Raw genomic sequence first — 19,996 nt, 5'->3', positions numbered from 1 at the left:
ATGGCACAGGCCAGCACTGGAGGGGATGGAGGCAGGCGGGCACGTGGCACAGGCCAGCAGTGGAGGGGGTGGGGGAAGGCGGGCACCTGGCACAGGCCAGCACTGGAGGGGATGGGGGAAGTGGGAACCTGGCACAGGCCAGCACTGGAAGGGGTGGGGGGAGGTAGGCACCTGACACAGGCCAGCACTGGAGCGGATGGGGGCAGGTGGGCACCTGGCACAGGCCAGCACTGGAGGGGGCGGGGGAAGGTGGGGACCTGGCACAGGCCAGCACTGGAGGGGATGGGGAAGGCAGGGACGTGGCACGGGCCAGCACTGGAGAGCAGCCCTTGTATGATGCATCTATGATGCACTGGAGGGCTCCTCATATGAATGTCATGATGATCTCATATTATTCATCAAAAAAAGGGCACACGCAAACCTATACCAGTGACATTGCTCACTGACATTAAAACATGCGTCTGTGTTGGGCCACAGGCTAGCAGACATCCCACACAGCCCTAGGCACAGGCACCAGAGTGAGCTGCAAGGTTACCTCCACGGTGCCAGTGGAGAGGAGAGGGCATCCTGATGGTGGTTGCAGCAGGAGGCAAGGGAGGCAATGCTGGGCCCTTAATGAGGGTGCAGCATGAGACTGGCCTGTGAGGGAAAAGGGGGTTAAATAAAGCCCAGGAAACTAGTGCAGAGGCTAGCAGGGCAGTGGGCTGGGAATCCCACTGGGGGCTACAAAGGAACTTTCTATCCTGACTTGGATTGGTTATTTTCTGAGCATGTTGACTGAGCTTGGCTTCTGATATAAAGCTTATCACCACTTAATCTGCTGCCATAAAAATCAAAGTTGGTGTTTAGACAATAGCTTCTCAATTGGCTCATTCTCTGAAATGCATTTCCTCCCCTCACCTTTTCATGGAGGCTGACCAGGGCAGTGGTCCTCGCCTTGTCCTCACTCCCCAGGAGATCAAATGGCTGTGTGGGCCTGGGAGCTTGCTTTCCCTTCCATTTTAGCCCTTAGCCCATGCCTTTCCTGTTCTCTCCAGAGCTCCTACATCTTACCCCACCCTCTGCACCCCCTCCAAAGTGGGTGCTCTGAGCCTCCGCTCTCTGTGGGTGCTTGCTAGGTGGTGCTGCATCACCAGCTATCCTTCTGAGTCTCCCCTTGGCTCCCATGCTGCCCTGAGTGTGGAGGAAGTGAGCTGTTTTGTGCTCCTGGCATGTGCCACAGCTCCTGAGAGCTCCCTATGTACCATTTCTCTGTTCTCCTTCCTTCAACTGTGGGAAAAGTTTCCAGCCTTGTGGCCCTATCCCAATCTCTCCCTCAATTTCCCATCTATTGTAGGTACAGGAGTAAAGACAGTCTTACTCCATTTTTGTGTTTATGACCGCTTCTCTTCTTCACTCAAAAACTCATATTGACGCTCATTTCTCGGGAACCAATGCAAAATCCCTAATAATAGGATTTAGGCTTTATCTAGCAGACTTTATACCTCAGTATATTCTGGTTTGGGAATAAATCCCCCAAATCTGGCACACAGCTCAATACCATGGCAACTAGCTGGGAGCATAGTACAAAGAGGGACTAAATAATATTTACTGAATAAGTGAGTGAATTAACTTTTTCTTTCTTTCTTTTTTTTGAGGTGGAGGTCTCACTATGTTGCCTTGGCTGGTCTCGAACTCCTGAGCTCAAGCGATCTGCCCGTCTTGGCCTCCCAAAGTGCTAGGTTACAGGCATGAGTCACTGCACCCAGTCATAATCTCTCTTGAATAAACCCTCTTACTTCCCCTTTTGCATCTCTCTCTCTCTCTAAATCCTACGTTTGTCTCCACAGATAACATCTCACCAATTTAGAGACACTTTTCTTTCTGCTAGATCAAGATGTTTAAAGCATTTGTTCTCACTTCTTTCATGAAACCTTCTGAGATCAGTCAGCTAAGACCTAGTTAATTGAATCATTAACTACTCTAATACTTCTGCCTGTCCTGTTTTGGGTTGAAAGGGACACAATTCAAGGTCAAAGACCATGTCAGTTGCTTCCTTTGTCATTCTCAACACTCAGACAGCACCCTCTGTAGACACTGAGTATTGACAAAATGCTCTTCAGCAAGAGCTTCTCCAGTACATTACTGTAAAAGGGCCCTTCAAGAGGCCTACAGAAAATAGTACTATAAATTAATAATATATTTTGGACTCTGTGGTTGTTTTAACAAGTTGGGAAATAAATACCAGATTTTTGAACTGAAAGAGGTCTCCTTTCCCCACTCCCCGCAAAAGAATTTGTTAGCTATAGTTTCTATACCTATGATGAGGAGACAATATGAATAGGAGACAAGAAACTACATAAAATGACTAGGTTAACATATTTCAGGGAATTTCTTTTCTTTTTCTCAGTATTGCCCTGGCAAATGCAAATAAAAGCATATAATAAACAGCAACAAAAAATAAAGTTCACACACAGAATTATGACACCAAAGCCATGTGACTTCTCAGCTTGCTTGGCCTACTAAAGTGCCGCACAGGCCACTTAGGAGGACAGGGGTCGGTGGTTGGGGGTGGGTTGGGGGGTGGCCCTTAGCAGAGTCACTGAGGAATAGCAGGAGTGCCCTGGAGAGGAAGGAAGCACAGGCCATGCTGCATGTTCTGCGGTGAGCATACATCAGACTGGCACTGTTGCGAAAACTGTACAGTTTTTAAACCGAAGCTCAGGCTGTTTTTCTGACTCTTCTTCCTCTGACCAGTCGACATAGACACTCAAATCCAAAAAATTAGTCTGTCAGAGAAACAAAAGCTATGCTGCTGTTTTTCTGCAAGCCTCTGGACCAAAGCAGGTGGCTGGAGCGGTGCTCCTTGCATAGGCATCTGGCAGCATGTGTGCCTGCCTGGTGGCTCTGTGGTCACGAGTCCCCTGCAACACAGCCATTCAACAGCGGGTAGGGCTGAGTGATGTTTCATCACCAGAACTGTGGATCAGATGAAATTTAGATCTGGTAGGCCAGATCTAAGAGGCTCTGTGACTTAGCCCAAACATATAACTATCTTCCAATTGGGAAAAGGTTATTTTCTGTATTAGATACTGAAATTATAAAATTAATCATTTTAGCTTGAATTTGGGGAAGTATATTTTGTTAAGGTTTATGAGAAGTGTATTTTGTTAAAGTTTACGAGAGTTGCTATGAAACACAATAATTTGGAAAAAAAAAAAGAGAGACAATGTTGTGTTTACTGGGCCATGGATGGATGATGTCACTAATAAGCAATTATAACATCCTGCATTCCAAAACTATTTAATAATTTGTTTTGAAGAAATATAGCTTCCAAAAGAACAAGAACACAATCTAAACATTTATTTGGATGTTTTGCATGGCAAAATATAATTAAATATATAAAATAATTAATCCCAACCTAAAAAAGCATCAAATATTAGTCACCAACTTTAACAAGGAAGGAGGTTCAAAAGTTTATCAGTAAATGAATTTGTTGGACTACTCAATGCATTTCCCATGGCAAAAACATTTCCCATGTAAATGTTATAGACAGTAAGGCTTCTAGTGCCAACCACAAAAACTAGATTAAATGTTAGGTACATGTATGGCTATAAAGAAGAATGGTGAAAGAACAGGGCCTTTAGAGAGACAAAGATTCCCCAGGTCCTGTCTGGCTGTGTCCTTCCCCAGCAGTATTTCCGTAAGATGCTATGTCCTGAAGTCTCCAGCCAGAACAGCTGCCTCTGCCTGGAGCACGGCTGGAACATCCTGTGGCGGGAGCCCCCTCGTGTCCTTGCCAGGCTCAGGTGGGTGGCAGCTGAGTGAAAGAGCCCTCCCCTCTAAACGGCCCTGATGGTTACCATAACTACACTTAGTCTTCAGATGCTTGTGAGTCTGAAATGTTTACAATGAATATTCTTTTCTTTTTGAGACAGAGTGTCGCTCTGTCACCCACGCTGGAGTGCAGTGGTGCAATCTCAGCTCACTGCAACCTCTGCCTCCAGGGTTCAAGCAATTCTCATGCCTCAGCCTAAGTAGCTGGGACTACAGGCATATGCCACCATGCCCAGCTAAGTTTTATTTTTTATTTTTAGTAGAGATGGGGTTTTGCCATGTTGGCTAGGCTGGTCTCAAACTCCAGGCCTCAAGCGATCAGCCTGCCTTGGCTTCCCAAAGTGTTGGGAGCCACCATGCCTGGCCTACAATGAATATTCTAATGAGGACTAAAGTGAGGTTCAGTCTTAATAAGGGTAAGACTCATGTGACCCAACCAAGCTTTTCTCATATCTAGACATGCTTTCCAAATATCTGGATGAATTGCATTCCCCCAATACATAATGCAATTAAATTATAATATAGCTGCCTGTTTACAAACAAGAGCAAGTATTTATCATAAAACATAGCTGGCCGGGCATGGTAGCTCACGCCTGTAATCCCAGCACTTTTGGAGGCTGAGGCGGGTGGATTACTTGAGGTCAGGAGTTTGAGACCAGCCTGACAAACATGGTGAAACCCTGTCTCCACTAAATACAAAAAATTAGCTGGGCGTAGTGTCGCATGCCTGTAATCCCAGCTACCTGGGAGGCCGAGGCAGGAGAATCGCTTGAATCTGGGAGGCAGAGGTTGCAGTGAGCCAAGATGGCGCCATTGCACTCCAGCCTGGGTAACAAGAGCGAAACTCTGTCTCAAAAACAAAACAAAACAAGACAAAACAAAAAACAAAAACCAAACCAAACCAAAACAAAACATAGCTATACAGATCAATAAAAATGTGCTCTTATCTACTAAGGGCTTACAGGGTATATGTCTCCCAGGAAACAAGCTCTTTGGCAGAGCTGTCACTCAGCAGTACGGTGCCACAGGAAAGAGAGACAGGACTCAAAGTCAAGGCCTGTGGGAGAGCTAAATGCCTACTGAGCTCAGTCAAGGAAATGCTCACTAAACATCCACCATTTAGAATGGCCACAGCCAGAGTGGTCATGATGCAAACTACTGGAGGATACTACCAATAAATGTTCCAAAAGCAGAATATCATACGCTCAGAACTGGACTTTTTCTCCCTCCAATACTGTTACAGCTCAGATGTTACTATAATTTAATATAAACATCAACAAGAGAGCTAAAATAACACACCATTTAAAGAAAGAGATATAACAAGAAGACTGAGAAAACCCCCAATTCACTATATGACTGGATAGTTCCATTAAAAATGTTTCTTTTTTTTCCCCCTAATTCATAGATTAGAATGATTACTGGAGATGTAACAGGCACAGATAGGCCAGATCTTTGTAACACTCCACCTCTGCCTATCAAAAACAACATTTTAGGGCGAGGTGCCATGAAACTTGGCACCTTGCTTGCTTACTTTGGAAAGTGCAAAGACATGACAACTTAAGAATTTTGCTTAAAGCTCACAAAATGTCTTTTCACTAAATTAGATTTTCATTTATACAACCTACCACCCAAAGATGCTTTATTGTTATAGTGAAAAAAACACTTACAAAAGACAGATCTTCATAATTAAAACACATATATAACATTTTAATCTTCTTTTAATAAAATTATGAATCATGAAATCTGCCTAATTCTTTTTGTTGTCAATTACAATTCCTCCCCTAAAGATACTTTATAGATTCCACTCAACTCCTGGCCTTGTTTTATGGGCAAACTCTAAGATCCTGGTTTACTGCCTTTTAATTAAAAAAAAAAAATTAGAGACAAAAGACTAACAAAAAGAACTAACAATTGTAGCAAATTGGATGCCATTCCTGCACATTCTCACCTTCCTCTGGTGACTTTCTGTAGAACCTTCATTCCCACCAGGCTGCAAGATTTCCCTTCCAACTGTCTTGCCTTCGACATGGTGAACTCCAAGTGCACTTCACCGAACATTCCACAGGCATCTTGTACCAGAAGGCAGGCTCTGTAAAAAACCATTCACATTTGTTCTTTGAGGAGGCAGTTTGGATTAATACAGAGATCAAGATTTCCCTCTTCTTCATTAGAAAGCCACCATATACTGCTGTGACTGGTCAATATAATTTAAAGAAATTAAAGAAAAACCAAGGGGGGAAAAAAAAGAAATCCACTGTAGTCATCTTCCTAAATGGGTGAGTCAGGATAAAAAAAACGTAAATTCAAGACATCCTTTCTGTATGTGTGCATGCAGGTGTTTGAACCACCATCCATAGGCATGAAACTAAAACCTAAGCCAAATATGGCTGAAAAGTACATCAAGATGACCATTCTCTTAAACCACATATATTAACTAGAAACAGAGCCTCCTTTTTACATTTTTACCCTGTTTCCCGTGAAAGAAATATTTGTTTTGTGTGGATGCTCAATACTGAGAAAAGCTGCAGGATAACATTATGATGAGAACAACAATAAGAGGCATTCTCTGAGACAGTACACATTTAGAGATACGCATATCCCAGCAGGATAAAACCTGGTGTCCCAGCTTGCAGCAACACAGCCATGATGGACAGCCAGCGACATGATGGGAATCCCCCCAGTTTTTAAGTTTAGATGATGTTATTCATGAAAGCCTATTTATGACTGAATTTCCAATCCTCTCATTTTGTAACTGAAGTAAATGAAGTTTATTTATCACAAAATGACATATTCTGAGAAAACATTTCATGGAGGCTGAAGAAATTATAGTCAGTAAATAACATCACAAAATGGACATAAAAACTATTCTAAAGATAAGAATGTGAAAAAAAACACATGTTGGAGGAGAACAGATGAAGCCAGGAGCCTTAAGTGCTGCCTTGGCAAAAGGGTCAAGAACTGTAGACTCCTTAATGAAGTCTTCCAGGCCCACAGGGCCAGCTGGTTTGCAAGAGAAGCAAAAATATATCCTGTCTGAAAAAAAGCACCTTTACTTGGATTGCTAGTTCACCATGGAATAAGACCAAACAAAGATGTGCTCAAATAAAAATCAAACACAAAGAAACAGAACATCATGTGGGAATAGTCAAAAGAAATAACACCAGACCTGCTGGGGACTTGAGATATTAGAATTAATGAATAGAAAATACAGAATAACTGTTTTAAAGAGGTAAAAAGTCCCCAAAATATGAATAGGAGACAAGAAACTACATAAAATGACTTGATAGATTTGAAGAAGGATGAAATCACATTTTCAAAAAGGAAAGCTACATTTATTGAAATAAAAATATTCATTGAGTAGGTGTAACAAATGGCTATATGCATCTGAAAAGTGTATATATGAGATCTGAGATATAAATCTGAATAAATTACTCAGAATATAGCTTGAGAAGTGAGAGGAAAAAAACATGAGAGAAGGTGCAGAAATACAGAGGAGAGCGAGAAGGTCTAACATGTCTAATAGGAATTTCAGTAAAACAAGACAGAGGAGGGGAAGCAATAATATGTAGTTACAGTGATTGAGAATTTTTCCCAACTGATTTAAGATACAGGAAGAAAAACAAATACCAAGTGGGGCTGGCCATAGTGGCTCACACCTGTAATCCCAGCACTTTGGTAGGCCGAGGTGGGAGGATTACTTGAACTGAGGGGTTCAAGACCAGCCTGGACAATGTAGTGAGATCTTGTCTCTAGGAAAAACTTAAAAAACGTTAGCTGAGTGTGATGGCGCATACCCATAGTCCCAACTACTTCAGGGGCTGAGGTGGGAGGATCACTTCAGCCCAGGAGGTTGAGGCTTAAGTGAGCTGTGATCATGTCACTGCACTCCAGCCTGGGCAACACAGCAAGATCCTGTCTCAAAACAAAAACAAAGCGGGGGAAAAAGACCAAACAAATACCAAGCAGGACAACTAAATGGAAATCCAACCAATATACTCACTGTAATGAACCTGGAGAATACCAAAAACTATGAGCTGTTAAAAGCAAGAAGCACACAAATAAGATTTTAAAAGCACACACAATGAGAAGATTTAGAAGACAGTACATCTGCAAAGGAATACAAATTTGACTTAAATCAACCTTCTAAAGAGCAATGAATGAAGCCAGAAGACAAGGAATATTTTCAGAATTCTGAAAGCCATCTCAGAACTGTATCAGCAAAACTCCTTTCAAGAATGATGGTAAAATAAGGACCTATTTATTTATTTATTTATTTATTTAGAGATGGAGTCTTGCTCTGCTGCTCAGGCTGGGGTGCAGTGGAGCGATCTCAGCTCACCACAACCTCCATCTCCCGTGTTCAAGTGGTTCTCTTGCCTCAGCCTCCTAAGTAGCTGTGATTACAGGAGCCCACTGCCGCACCTGGCTAATTTTTGTATTTTTAGTAGAGATGGGGTTTCTCCATGTTGGGCAGGCTGGTCTCGAATTCCTGGCCTCAAGTGATCTGCCTGCCTCGGCCTCCCAACGTGTTGGGATTACAGGCATGAGCCACCCCGCCTGGCCTGGGACATTTTTAGACAAAGAAAAACTAGGAGCATTTTCTAACTACAGAACCTGACGTATTTACTAATTTACTAATTACTAAAATGATTTCTAGACCAGGTGCAGTGGTTGACACCTGTAATCCCAGCACTTTGGGAGGCTGAGGCGAGAGGATCACTTGAGCCTAGGAGTTCGAGATCAGCCTGGGCAACAAAGTGAGACCCTGTCTCTACAATAAATAAAAAAATTAGCTGGGTATGGTGGCCCACGGTTGTGGTCTCAGCTACTCAGAAGGCTGAGGCGGGAGGATCCCTTGAGCCCAAGAGTTTGAGGGTTGTAGTGAGCTATGACTGTGCCACTGCACTCCGGCCTGGGTGGCAGAGTGAGACCCTGTCTCAAAAAACAAATAAAATGATTTCTAAATTATGTACTCTAGGAATAAGGAAATTATCGTGGAATAAAGGCCTGAGATACAAGAAAGACTAATGAGCAAAAATGCAAACAACCCAAAATAAACACAGGATAGAATAACAACACAATCAATAATATTAAAGGTGTAGAGCTAAAAAACTGAAAATGGATAGCAATGAAATCAAATGGGCAGTGACTGGAGCTCAAATGTTCCCAAGTCCTCATATCACTCTAAGCCTGGAGTTAAGATATTAACTTAAGTGCAGTGTATGTGGTACAATTTCAAGGATAATCACCAAAGAACAGAAACAGGGAATATAACCTCCTAATCACTAGAGGAAAAAAAATGGAATGAGAAATATAGGAAAACAAAAAGGAAAACATAAAGGAAAAACATTATATGGCCAAGAAAATATAAAGTGATATGTGAAAGGATAAAGTCCTTGCATATTAGAAATAGAACAAAAATGATTTAAACATGTCTAAGACAGAATTTGTCATGTTGTTTGAAGGAAGAAAAAATGTCTTCCAATAAACTGGTGACAGAAAACATTCCAAAGCACAGAAAGGTTCAAAGTAAAAGGAAAGAAAAAAATGTTCCTGGCAAATATTAATCAAAAGAAAGCCGAAAAGGTGGTTTTGATGGTAAGCAAAATGGATTTTAAGAAAGTATTATTGGCTGGGCACGGTGGCTCATGCCTGTAATCCCAGCACTTTGGGAGGCTGAGGCAGGTGGATCATGAGGTCAGGAGATTGAGACCATCCTGGCTAACACGGTGAAACCCCTCTCCACTAAAAATACAAAAAAATTAGCCGGTCGTGGTGGCGGGCGCCTGTAGTCCCAGCTACTTGGGAGGCTGAGGCAGGAGAATGGCATGAACCCGGGAGGTGGAGCTTGCAGTGAGCCGAGACCACACCGCTGCACTCTAGCCTGGGGGACAGAGCAAGACGCCGTCTCAAGAAAAATAAAAATTAAAAATAAATAAATAAATAAATAAATAAATAAATAAACTGGGCATAGTGGTGTGTGCCTGTAGTCCCAACTACTCAGGAGGCTGAGGCAGGAAGATAACCTAAGCCAAGTAGTTGGGAGCTACAGTAAGCTATGATCTGGTCAGTGTACCCCAGCAGGGGTGACACGGATTCTCTCTCTCTCTCTAATTAATTAATTCTCATTACACACTTGGCCATAAAGCAAGTCACAATGAATTTCAAAGTATCTTATCATATAGGACACATTCTTTGCCTAAAATATAATTAAATGAGAAACCAAGAAAAATATATATTTTAAACATCTTCTTACATTTGGCAATTTCACGTTTTTTTCAACTCTGAGGTCAAATAGGAAATCACAGAGAAAAGAGACAATATTTTGACCTAGTTGATAATAAAAATACCACATGTCAAAATATATGGATTACATCAACATATAAGGAAATTTATAGGCTTTAATATAATAAAACATAATTTCTTTTCTGATATACATTTATTTATTTATTTATTTATTTATTTATTTATTGTAGAGACAGGGTCTTGCTATGTTGCCCAGGCTGTTCTCAAATTCTTGGCCTCAAGCAATCCTCCCACCTTGGCTCCCAAAGCTCTGGGATTACAGCCACATGCCACCACACCTGGCTCCCTATATTAATTTTAAAACTAATTTTTTATGTACTCATCACAAAATCCACCCTAAACCTCAGTCAATTACCAAGATCTTCTCTTAGGATGCTGAACCTCACAGGTATTCTACCCTGAAGAGCTCTTCTGGATCCTTCTACTGTGCCCCAATGTGGATGGGTCAGCATCTATACTTGGGCACAATATCGTCCCGGGATCTCTTGGCACAAAATCTGGGGGTTCCCCTTTGCTGCTCTACTATGTTGGAGGTGCTATTTCCTACACCCATATCTTTTAATTGACTTCTTCAATTCAGTAGTTCCTGTCTTCTAGTTTCCCGAAAAAAGAGTGTAAGGTAAAAATTTTAAAACCATTCATAAAGTTGTTGGTAATCGATCCACAAACTTTATGGGCAGTTTGGCTGGGTATAGATTTCTAGACGGGAACGAATTTTTCCATTCATAATCCAATCATGTTTTGTTTCCCTCCCTTCTCTCCAAGTCTGAGGTCTTTTTTAGTTTCCAGTAAGCTACCTGAGAGCAGGTATAAAAATATACATTTTGATGTTGAATTTATAATGTCTTTTTTTTGGTCTATACACCATTTAAAGGCCTCCTTACCTCCTAGTTAACTCCTCACGTGACTTGCTTCTCCATTCCATATCTAAATAGGGAAGTCCAGGCCAAGCCTTGGGGACCAGGACATGTAGGGGAACTGGAGGTAGGACCAGGCTGCATTTCCTAGGAGGAGTCTCCAGGCTCTTCTGTTAGAGAACAACCCATGGTGGCCCCTAACCCTCCACATGTGATTACATTAAGGTCTGGTCATCTCCTACTGATACCCCCAAGACTTTGCTTTAAATGTTATTTTATTTTATTTATTTATTTATTCTTTTGAAACAGAGTCTCACTCTGTTGCCAGGCTGGAGTGCAGTGGCGTAATCTCAACTCACTGCAACCTCCGCCTCCTGGGTTCAAGCAATTCTCCTGCCTCAGCTTCCCGACTAGCTGGGACTATAGGCGTATGTCACCATGCCTGGCTAATTTTTGTATTTTTAGTACAGACGGGGTTTCACCATGTTGGCCAAGATGGTCTCAATCTCTTGACCTCGTGTTCCACCTGCCTTGGCCTCCCAAAGTGCTGGGATTACAGGCGTGAGTCACCGTGCCCAGCCTAAATGTTATTTTTTTAACCTATGCAAAAGTCAAGACAAATACAAAAATCCCCACAGATCCAAATACAAAGTTTCTATATTTTTGATTGTGTTGAGAAGGGAGAGGTATGGAATTGGCAACTACCTTTGCCTTTAAGTTTGCCTTGACATTTTCCTTTGTCTCAAATAACAAGGAAGGGTGCTTCTGTCTATTCTTTTGCCCTAGAGACGAGTTATCACTCTTCTTCTCCTGGTATTCACACCCACCACACATGCTCTCCCACTCTGTTTTGCTCACACAGCTGCAGCTCAGAGGCAGGCTGGCTCAGGCCTGAGGTGGAGTCAGCACTCCCCTGGTTCAACTGGATTGGAACTGTGGCATTCCACAGACTGCCCAGACCAGCGTCAGCTTATCAGCAGCCTGCATTGAATTCCACCAACTTGTCAATGCTTTCTGCCCAGTGAAACGCTATCTCCTAAAATCAGTGCTAGTGTGACAGGTCTGAGCAGCAAAGTGTCCCCATGACTTACTTGTTTTTCCTGAACTACCAGGTATTTACCATAAGTTTTATCATATTCAATGGAACACAAATGGCTTCCCGGGGGGGCAGCATTATGTTAATAACTTTGGATCTTGCAAAAGTTGCTTATCTGTATGAGCTTGAACTTACTCATTTTTAACACAAAATAAGAGAATCTAATTCAGAGGGCTGTTGTGAGCACTGAAGTCATTCACATGATATAGTGATTTGGGGCATGGCAGAGTGACTGGTAGATAAATCTTTTCTTGGTGGGGTACTTAGGTCAATTTTTATAATAAAATTTTATAAGTTTCTCCATATAGCTCTTGTACATGTTTTGTTAGATCTACGCCTAGACTGTCTATGGTTTTGCATTCTATTTTAAATGGTGTTTTGTTTGTTGTTGTGTGTTGCTGGTGTGTAGAAATACAATGGCCTTGTATATCGAAGTTTTGTAATCCATCAACCTTACTAAACTTTATTACTATTTGTAATCCTTTTAATGTACTTTTATACAATCATTTCATAATTCCAATTTTGCTTCTTATTTTCTTTTATGGCTGCCTTTTAGGACCTTCAGGGCAATGCTGAAGAGAAGCCAGTGACTGGGCATCCTTATTTTGTTCCAACTTTAAAGAAAAAGTCTTGGGCTGGGCGCGGTGGCTCACGCCTGTAATCCCAGCACTTTGGGAGGCCGAGGCGGGCGGATCACGAGGTCAGGAGATCAAGACCATCCTGGCTAATATGGTGAAACCCCGTCTCTACTAAAAATACAAAAAATTAGCCAGGTGAGGTGGCGGGCGCCTGTAGTCCCAGCTACACGGGAGGCTGAGGCAGGAGAATGGCGTGAACCCCAGGGGGCGGAGCCTGCAGTGAGCCGAGATCGCGCCACTGCACTCCAGCCTGGGTGAAAGAGCGAGACTCCTTCTCAAAAAAAAAAAAAAAAAAAAAAAAGAAAAAGTCTTGAATGTTTTATAGTCGCTCATGTTTGCTTTTATTGTTGGTGGTTTTTCATTTTTGTTTTTTTGCAGACGTCCTTCACCCAGTTAGGAAGTCCTAGTTTGCTAAGGAATCTTTTTTTTTTAAAATCATGAATGGACATTGGATCTTATCAAATGCTCTAACTGTATTAATTTAAATAATTGCTTTCCCCCTTTAACATGTTAATGTGGCAAATGACAATTTCAAATTCTTTCTGAGTATTAAAGTAGTTTTTCACTCTTGATGTAAAGCCAAGATCCTATTTGCTATGTCTTATTTAGAATTTTTGTCTCTAGGTCCATTAATGATATTGGCCTTTAATTTTATTTTTCATACTACATTTGGTATCAAGATCATTTATATCAGCTTCACAGAACAAGTTGATTACCTTTTCTTTTGAAAGTTTTAGATAAAAATTGTAAGTATGACTCAAATAATCTGTGTTTTGACAGTTAGAAATAATTAGGTAATAAAATCATTTAGCTTTAGTGTTTTCTTTCCTGAGAAGATTCTAAACTACCAGCTCAACATCTCTAATGATAATTGGACTATTTTAACTTTTTAATTTTTTTCTTAAGATATTTTGGTATGTTTTTCTAGGGATTTTCCCATCTTGTCTATTTTCAAACTTAATAGCATAAAGATGCTACAGTATTCTTACATTTGTTTTTTTCAAGTTTTATTAATATTACTAAAAATATGTAATGCTTCATGAATTTGCATGTCATCCTTGCCCATGGGCCATGCTAATCTTCTCTGTAGCTTTCCAATTACAGTATACGTGCTGCCAAAGTGAGCACAATCTATGTTTCCAATCCCTGATGGGACTGATATCCCCAATTTTCCTTTTTACTATTATTTATCTTCTCTTTATCAATTTTACCACAGGATTATTATTTCTTGCTTTTGTTTAGTCACTGTTTATGTCATTAATTTCTACTCATATTTATAATCTTTTTTTCCATTTTCTTTGGACTTATTCTATCATGCCTTTCCTATTTCTTATGTTGGAGGGTTAGCTCATTAATCTGCAGCCTTTCTCTCAAGCTATCTTCCTACTTCAGCCTCCTGAGTAGCTAGGACTACAGGCACATGCCACCGTGCCTGGCTTTATTTTTTTTTTCCTTTTGAAGAGACGAGGTCTTGCTATGTTGCCTGGGCTGGTCTCAAACTTCTGGCCTCTAGCGATCCTTCTGCCTTGGACTCTCAAAATGCTGGGATTATCGACATGAGCCACTGTGTCCAGTCCTTTCTTCTTCTCGTTTATTTTTATTTATTTATTTGAGACCGAGTCTCCCTCTGTTGCCCAGGCTGGAGTGCAATGGCGTGATCTCGGGTCACTGCAACCTCTGCCTCCCAGGTTCAAGCGATTCTTGTGCCTCAGTCTCCCAAGTAGCTGGGACTACAGGCGTGCACCACCACACCTGGCTAATTTTTGTAGTTTTAATAGAGATGGGGGTTTCACCATGTTGGCCACACTGGTCTCGAACTCCTGACCTCAGGTCATCTGCCTGCCTTGGCCTCCCAAAGTGCTGAGATCACAGGCGTGAGCCACTGCGCCTGGCCCCTTTCTTCTTTTTAAAGTTGAGCTAATTTGACTAAAATTTATTCTAAATATCAAGTTAATGACATCACATAAATTTTAATATTTAGTATTTTTATTTTTTATCAGTTGTAGATATTTTAAAATTGTCATTATTTCTTTTTTGATCCAATAGGAAGTATTTTTCAAATTTTATAGGGATTTTTAAATATATGTTTTTGTTATTAACTATTACTGCATTCATTGAATGTTGCTATACACATTACTCCCACAAATTTGAAGCTTAAAATACAAACATTAATTTTTTTCATAGTGTATGTGGGTTAGAGGTTCATCATCTTGACAGCAGTCAGTTAGTGCCAGATCCTGTTCTATTTGCATTCTTCTCCTCAAAAGGCCCTTAGGAGCTAGGCTATTATTATCCCTATTTAGCACAGAGAATACTGAAGATCAGAAAGGTTTACTATCTTGCCCAAAAACCATACAACATTAAATAAGCAAACTAACAATAAAATGAAATGAATATATAAGCATATTTGATATAAATATCTCTTTAAATTTATAAAAGTGGGGAAATACCAGCCTAATTTCCAGAGCTAAACCTCAATCAGAATTCAAGTGCAGGTGAAATTGATTTATATACCACTGTAGTCAGCAATAAGGAATAGATCATCAGTCTAAAGCACTGTGTTCTAAGAGAACTCTCTACAAGGATGGAATAAATGTTCTGTGTCTATGTTGTCTAATGTGGTAGCCACTAGCCGTATGTGGCTACTGAGCACTTGAGATGTGGCTGATGTGACTGAGGAACTACATTTTTAATTTTATTTAATTTTAATTAGCTTAAATATAAATAATCACATGTGGCTAGTAGCCACCCTATTGGACAGCACAGTTTAAAGGCCTACAGAACTGGAAGAACCAAAAACTATGAATACTTAAAAATTGGTTAATCAACCTTTCAAACACAGTAATTAAAGTGATGAATTTTTAAAGTGACTAGGGAAACCACGGCATAAATAAGTAAGAGGTTATTTCAAATAGCCTTCAATTTAATGCTTTTCCAAATTATGTTTTATAAAAAAATGCACAAAATTTATGTTTTATCCAACACTAATATTCACAGAGTATTAATAGGTGTTTCTCAAAAATTAGCACTATCAACAAAATGTTAGCAATATTTTTTCTAAAATGTATTTTAACATATCAAAACCATACATAATTACTACTGTGTTCAATCTCCTTGATAATATGATATTTTACACCCAAGAATGCCAGGGAATCCCTGAGTGGTCACCTGATGCAGAAAAACATTTTAGGTCCTCACATTGTGTATAAGCAGTATTTAGCAGGTGATATGCAGAAGAATGTATCACCTATCTTATGACAACTAGTCTTAACATTTCCACAGATAAGTATGACATTATTTAATTTGTAGTGGCTATAACATATTTATATAGTACAAACTAATTTCTCATAGTTCTGTGACTGAAGGAAATTTTATATAAGAATTAGGGTTCTGTAGGTAATAATTAGGTCTAGTTCTAGTCCAAACAAGTAAAAAGCTAGCATACTTCAAAATGAAGATGAACGACAGTGGTCTTTGGTTTCTATAAACATGAAAAGGTGAGCTAAGATAAAACAATTAACGTTCAATCCTACTGACCTAACCTCAGGAATTAAAGTCCAGAAAGAAAGTATGGTCTAAGTAATTTGTTTCTTTCAGCATTTTGAAGATATATCCCAGTGCCTTCTGGCCTCCATTGTTTCTGATGAGAAGTCAGCTGGACCGTCACTGGGGCTCCCTTGTATTAATACATGATGAGTCCTGTTTCTTTTGTTGTTTTCAAGATTTTCTCTTTATCTCTGGTTTTCAACATTTTGACTTTAAGGTGTCTGGGTGTATGTAATATGTTACAAATTTTAACTTATTAAAATTTTGCATCAAATTTGATAAGTGCTCAGCCATTATTTCTTCAAATATTTTCAGCATCATCCTCTCTTTCTTGCACTCTCATTACACATATTTTGGTGCACTTAATCATGTCCCAACATTTTTATGAGGTTCTCTTTCGTTTCCTCCATTCTTTTCTCCCTTTCAGATTGCATAATCTTAATTTTTTTTTTTTTTGAGACAGGGTCTCACTCTGTCACCCAGGCTGGAGTGCAGTGGCACAATCTTGGCTCACTGCAGCCTCGACCTCCCGGGCTCAAGTGATGCTTCCACTGCAGCCTCCCAAGTCCACCATACCCAGCTAATTTTTTTGTGTGTGTTTTTTGTAGAGATGGGGTTTTCCATGTTGCCCAGGCTGGTCTCAAACTCCTGAGCTGAAGTGATCCACTAGCCTTGGCCTCCCAAAATGCTGGGAATACAGGTGTGAGCTACCATGCCCAGCCTCATTATCTTAATTTCAAGTCCACAAATTCTTTGTTCTGCTGTCTCAAACCTACTATTGAGCCCTTCTAGTGAATTTTTCACTTTGGTTGTTGTTCTTTTCAACACCAGAATTTCTATTTGGTTCTTTTCATAGTTTTTATCTTTTTATTGACACTCTATTTGATTAGACATTGTTAACATATGTTCCTTTAATTCTTTAGACATGGTTTCCTTTAGTTCTTTGAACATAGTTATAATGGCTGGTTTGAACCTTTGTCAGCTAAATCAAACATCTGGACCTCTCCAAATGCAGTTTCTATTGCCTGCTTCCCACCTACCCCCACTAGTCTTCCGGGCTTGCCTCTCTAGCATGAACCCTCCAACCTATGGGTGAGCTGGAGTGGGACAGTCAGGGCCGTATTCTTGGCCTGACTCATTTGCTGGGTGATGAGAGATGCTGGAGGCTGGCCATGAAGGGTGAAATGTACCCTACACTGGGGGCTGGGGGAAGAGGGGACCATCTTCTTGACTGGACTCCCTGGAGTAGAGCCGCAGGTTAGTCTCTATAAAATGAGTTTGGATGGTGGAGGAGTGGGTCATGGTTCACAGGGCACAGACTTGCCGTTCTCACTTAGATTTAGTAGTTATTTTTGATTCCATTCATAGAATGTTTCTCCATTTGCTGTATGCCCTTAGGACAATTTCTAGAGATTTTAAATGCTTGTCTTTCATAATTTTTTCCAGCTAAATGTTTGTTGGAGAGAGAATCCACTGTGTCCTCATTCTGCTATTTTGAAAGTTGGTCTTCTGTTTGTTTATTTCCATTGGAAATAAAGATTCTCTAGATGATTAGCATGTGTCGTGGGAGAAAACAAAATGGCTCTTTTGCCCTTATTTATAAGTCTTGAGAGTATTTGGAAACTATCCATTCTGAATTTGTAGACTTAAGTGTGAGTTGTTATTTCTTGAGACATCTTGATTTGCTTGAACACAAGAAATGAGCCAAGTACAAAATTGCCAAGTCAGATAATGGAAGTGCAACACATGCAGTGAGGCATGGAGGGCTGCAGAGCCATGAAGTAAGTGTCACAAGATCCTTAATAACAAAAGCACTTGGGGGTTTGTCACTGTGCTCCAAAACAGTGCCTTGGCCTTCTTAGGGTTTCTAGTAAATCAATGATCCATCCATTCATGTGCTAAATACAGCAGGACTGCCTCCTGGATAGGTCCTCTGTGAGGTGCTAGGTACAGGGTAGTGGTCAAACAGTCCCTGCCCTCTGTGTTTCTTGGCAAGAGAGACCAATCACACACAAATGTGCAACTACAGATTGTGTGAGTGCTAGGAAGGAAATAGAGTGCTGTGAGAGATAGCACTGGGGTGGTGGGATGGTCTAGTCAGGGTCGTCAGGGAAGGCTTCTTAAAGGAAGGTGACCTTTAAGCTGAGCCTAAAGAGAGAGAAGCAACCAGTTATGCAAAGGCTGAGAGAACACTGAAAATAGAGAGCACAGCATGTATGAAACCCTAGGATGGGAAAGAGGTTTTCCATGGCTGAGAAACTGGAAGGAGGCTAGAAGATAATAAGAGAGAAAGACAAGATAGGTGTCTTAGTCCATTTGAGCTGCTCTAACAAAAACACCACAGACTGGGTGGGTCATAAACAATAGAAATGTATTGCTCACAGTTCTGGAGGCTGGGAAGTCCCAGATCAAGGCACCAGCAGGTTTGGCATCTGGCGAGGGCCTGCTGCCTCATAGACAGCTGTCTTTTTGAAGCAACCTCCTACAGAGGAAGGTCAATGACTCTCCCGGGCCTCTTTTATAAGGATGTTAATCCCAAAGGCCCCACCCCCTAATATCTTGCAGGTGAAGATTTCAACATATGAATTTTGGGGGAGACGCAAACATTCAGACCATAGCAATAGGAGAAAGCAGGGATAAGAGGAAAGACTATTTCTTGCATTATTCTTAATTTAGAATCAAACTTTTATTTATGAAAAAATTAAAAATTTGATAAAAATTATTTTCTCTTGGAAGGAAGGGCATAATGGCATTGGTGAGGGAAAGGGTTTTGTGGGGAGTTTGCTTGAAGAGAGAACTTTAAGACAGTCTCCTCAGACCCAGTGGGAGTCCACTGCCCTAATCAATGACAAATGCCTGAGAGGAGGGAGTGAAGGTGCAAAGTAGTGCTCATTGGCTAGTATGTTTTCTTTTGTTTATATAGTGTTAAAGTCTTCAGAAACTAGTAACTAAAATTAAGAACTGGAATACTTTACATAAAATACAACTTTCTAGTTATCTTGAGAAACTTGCAACCCTGGTAACACTAGGTCAACACCCACAGTGGCTGCCTCAGGATGAGGCATGGGCTTGTGAGTCCATCCTGGTGCCCTCCCCTCCATGCCTGGTCCCACTCCTCAGATGCTGCCACCCTCTTTGCCTCTTTGGCTTCTGTCAGCATGTGAGAAGGCATTCAAGAAACATTTCAAGGCAGAGACTGGAGAGCACAGTTGTGGGTAAGGGATGCAGGACAGAGCGCCTGCACTGGCCTGAGGTTCGGAGGAGGTGAGTAGGTGTGAAGAGTGAAGAGCAGCCTCGGCATCAGGCATAAGATGGGCCTCATTTCAGAGAACAAGGAGCTGTGGAAGAACCCAGAGGCTGCTCAAGTGACTCGAGGCAGGATGCAAGTGAGAACAGGGCTGACTAACACAGAACTGGGAGGGCAAACTGCTCTATGGAGAATGTGACTCAAAACAGGAGGGCAGGAGCATTGGGATCCCGGCTCTGCCGCTATCGACAAGGCACAGAAGCTCTCTGGGCTGAGAGTCCTTTTATAAGACAAGGGGATATTCTCTAGAAGTCCTTTCAGTTATTTTTGTTTAAGGAACGTTAAACAGATGTTTATCTATAGAGAAGCCTGCAACTGCAGCTACAGCTCAGGCAACAGCACCTAAGTTGAGGAGCAGACGCTCACCGTATGTGGCTGTGCTCTGCAAGACAACCAGCAGACACCAGTACGATCCTTAGTAAGCTCCGAA

At 41.1% G+C, this 19,996-nt stretch overlaps 1 protein-coding gene and 1 non-coding gene across 14 annotated transcripts in view; both read right to left on the bottom strand.

Annotated features, from left to right (window-relative positions):
- SPIDR (scaffold protein involved in DNA repair) overlaps positions 1 to 19,996 on the bottom strand; it is a 508,026-nt gene that overhangs the window by 55,940 nt on the left and 432,090 nt on the right. For all 13 annotated transcript variants that reach the window (XM_030795010.1, XM_030795009.1, XM_030795014.1 and 10 more), the window contains one exon: positions 5,765 to 5,905. In XM_030795010.1, coding sequence (XP_030650870.1) covers positions 5,765 to 5,905 — 141 coding nt within the window. The remainder of the gene's footprint in view (positions 1 to 5,764; positions 5,906 to 19,996) is intronic.
- Positions 13,735 to 13,841, bottom strand: LOC115830773. Its single transcript, XR_004026312.1, has one exon. It is a non-coding gene; the product is annotated as a U6 spliceosomal RNA (small nuclear RNA).

This window comes from Nomascus leucogenys, chromosome 16, assembly GCF_006542625.1.
Source record: "Nomascus leucogenys isolate Asia chromosome 16, Asia_NLE_v1, whole genome shotgun sequence".
Lineage (NCBI taxonomy): Eukaryota > Metazoa > Chordata > Mammalia > Primates > Hylobatidae > Nomascus > Nomascus leucogenys.
The sequence above is the reverse complement of the archived record's forward strand: the minus strand, read 5'-3'. Positions and strand labels throughout refer to the sequence as shown.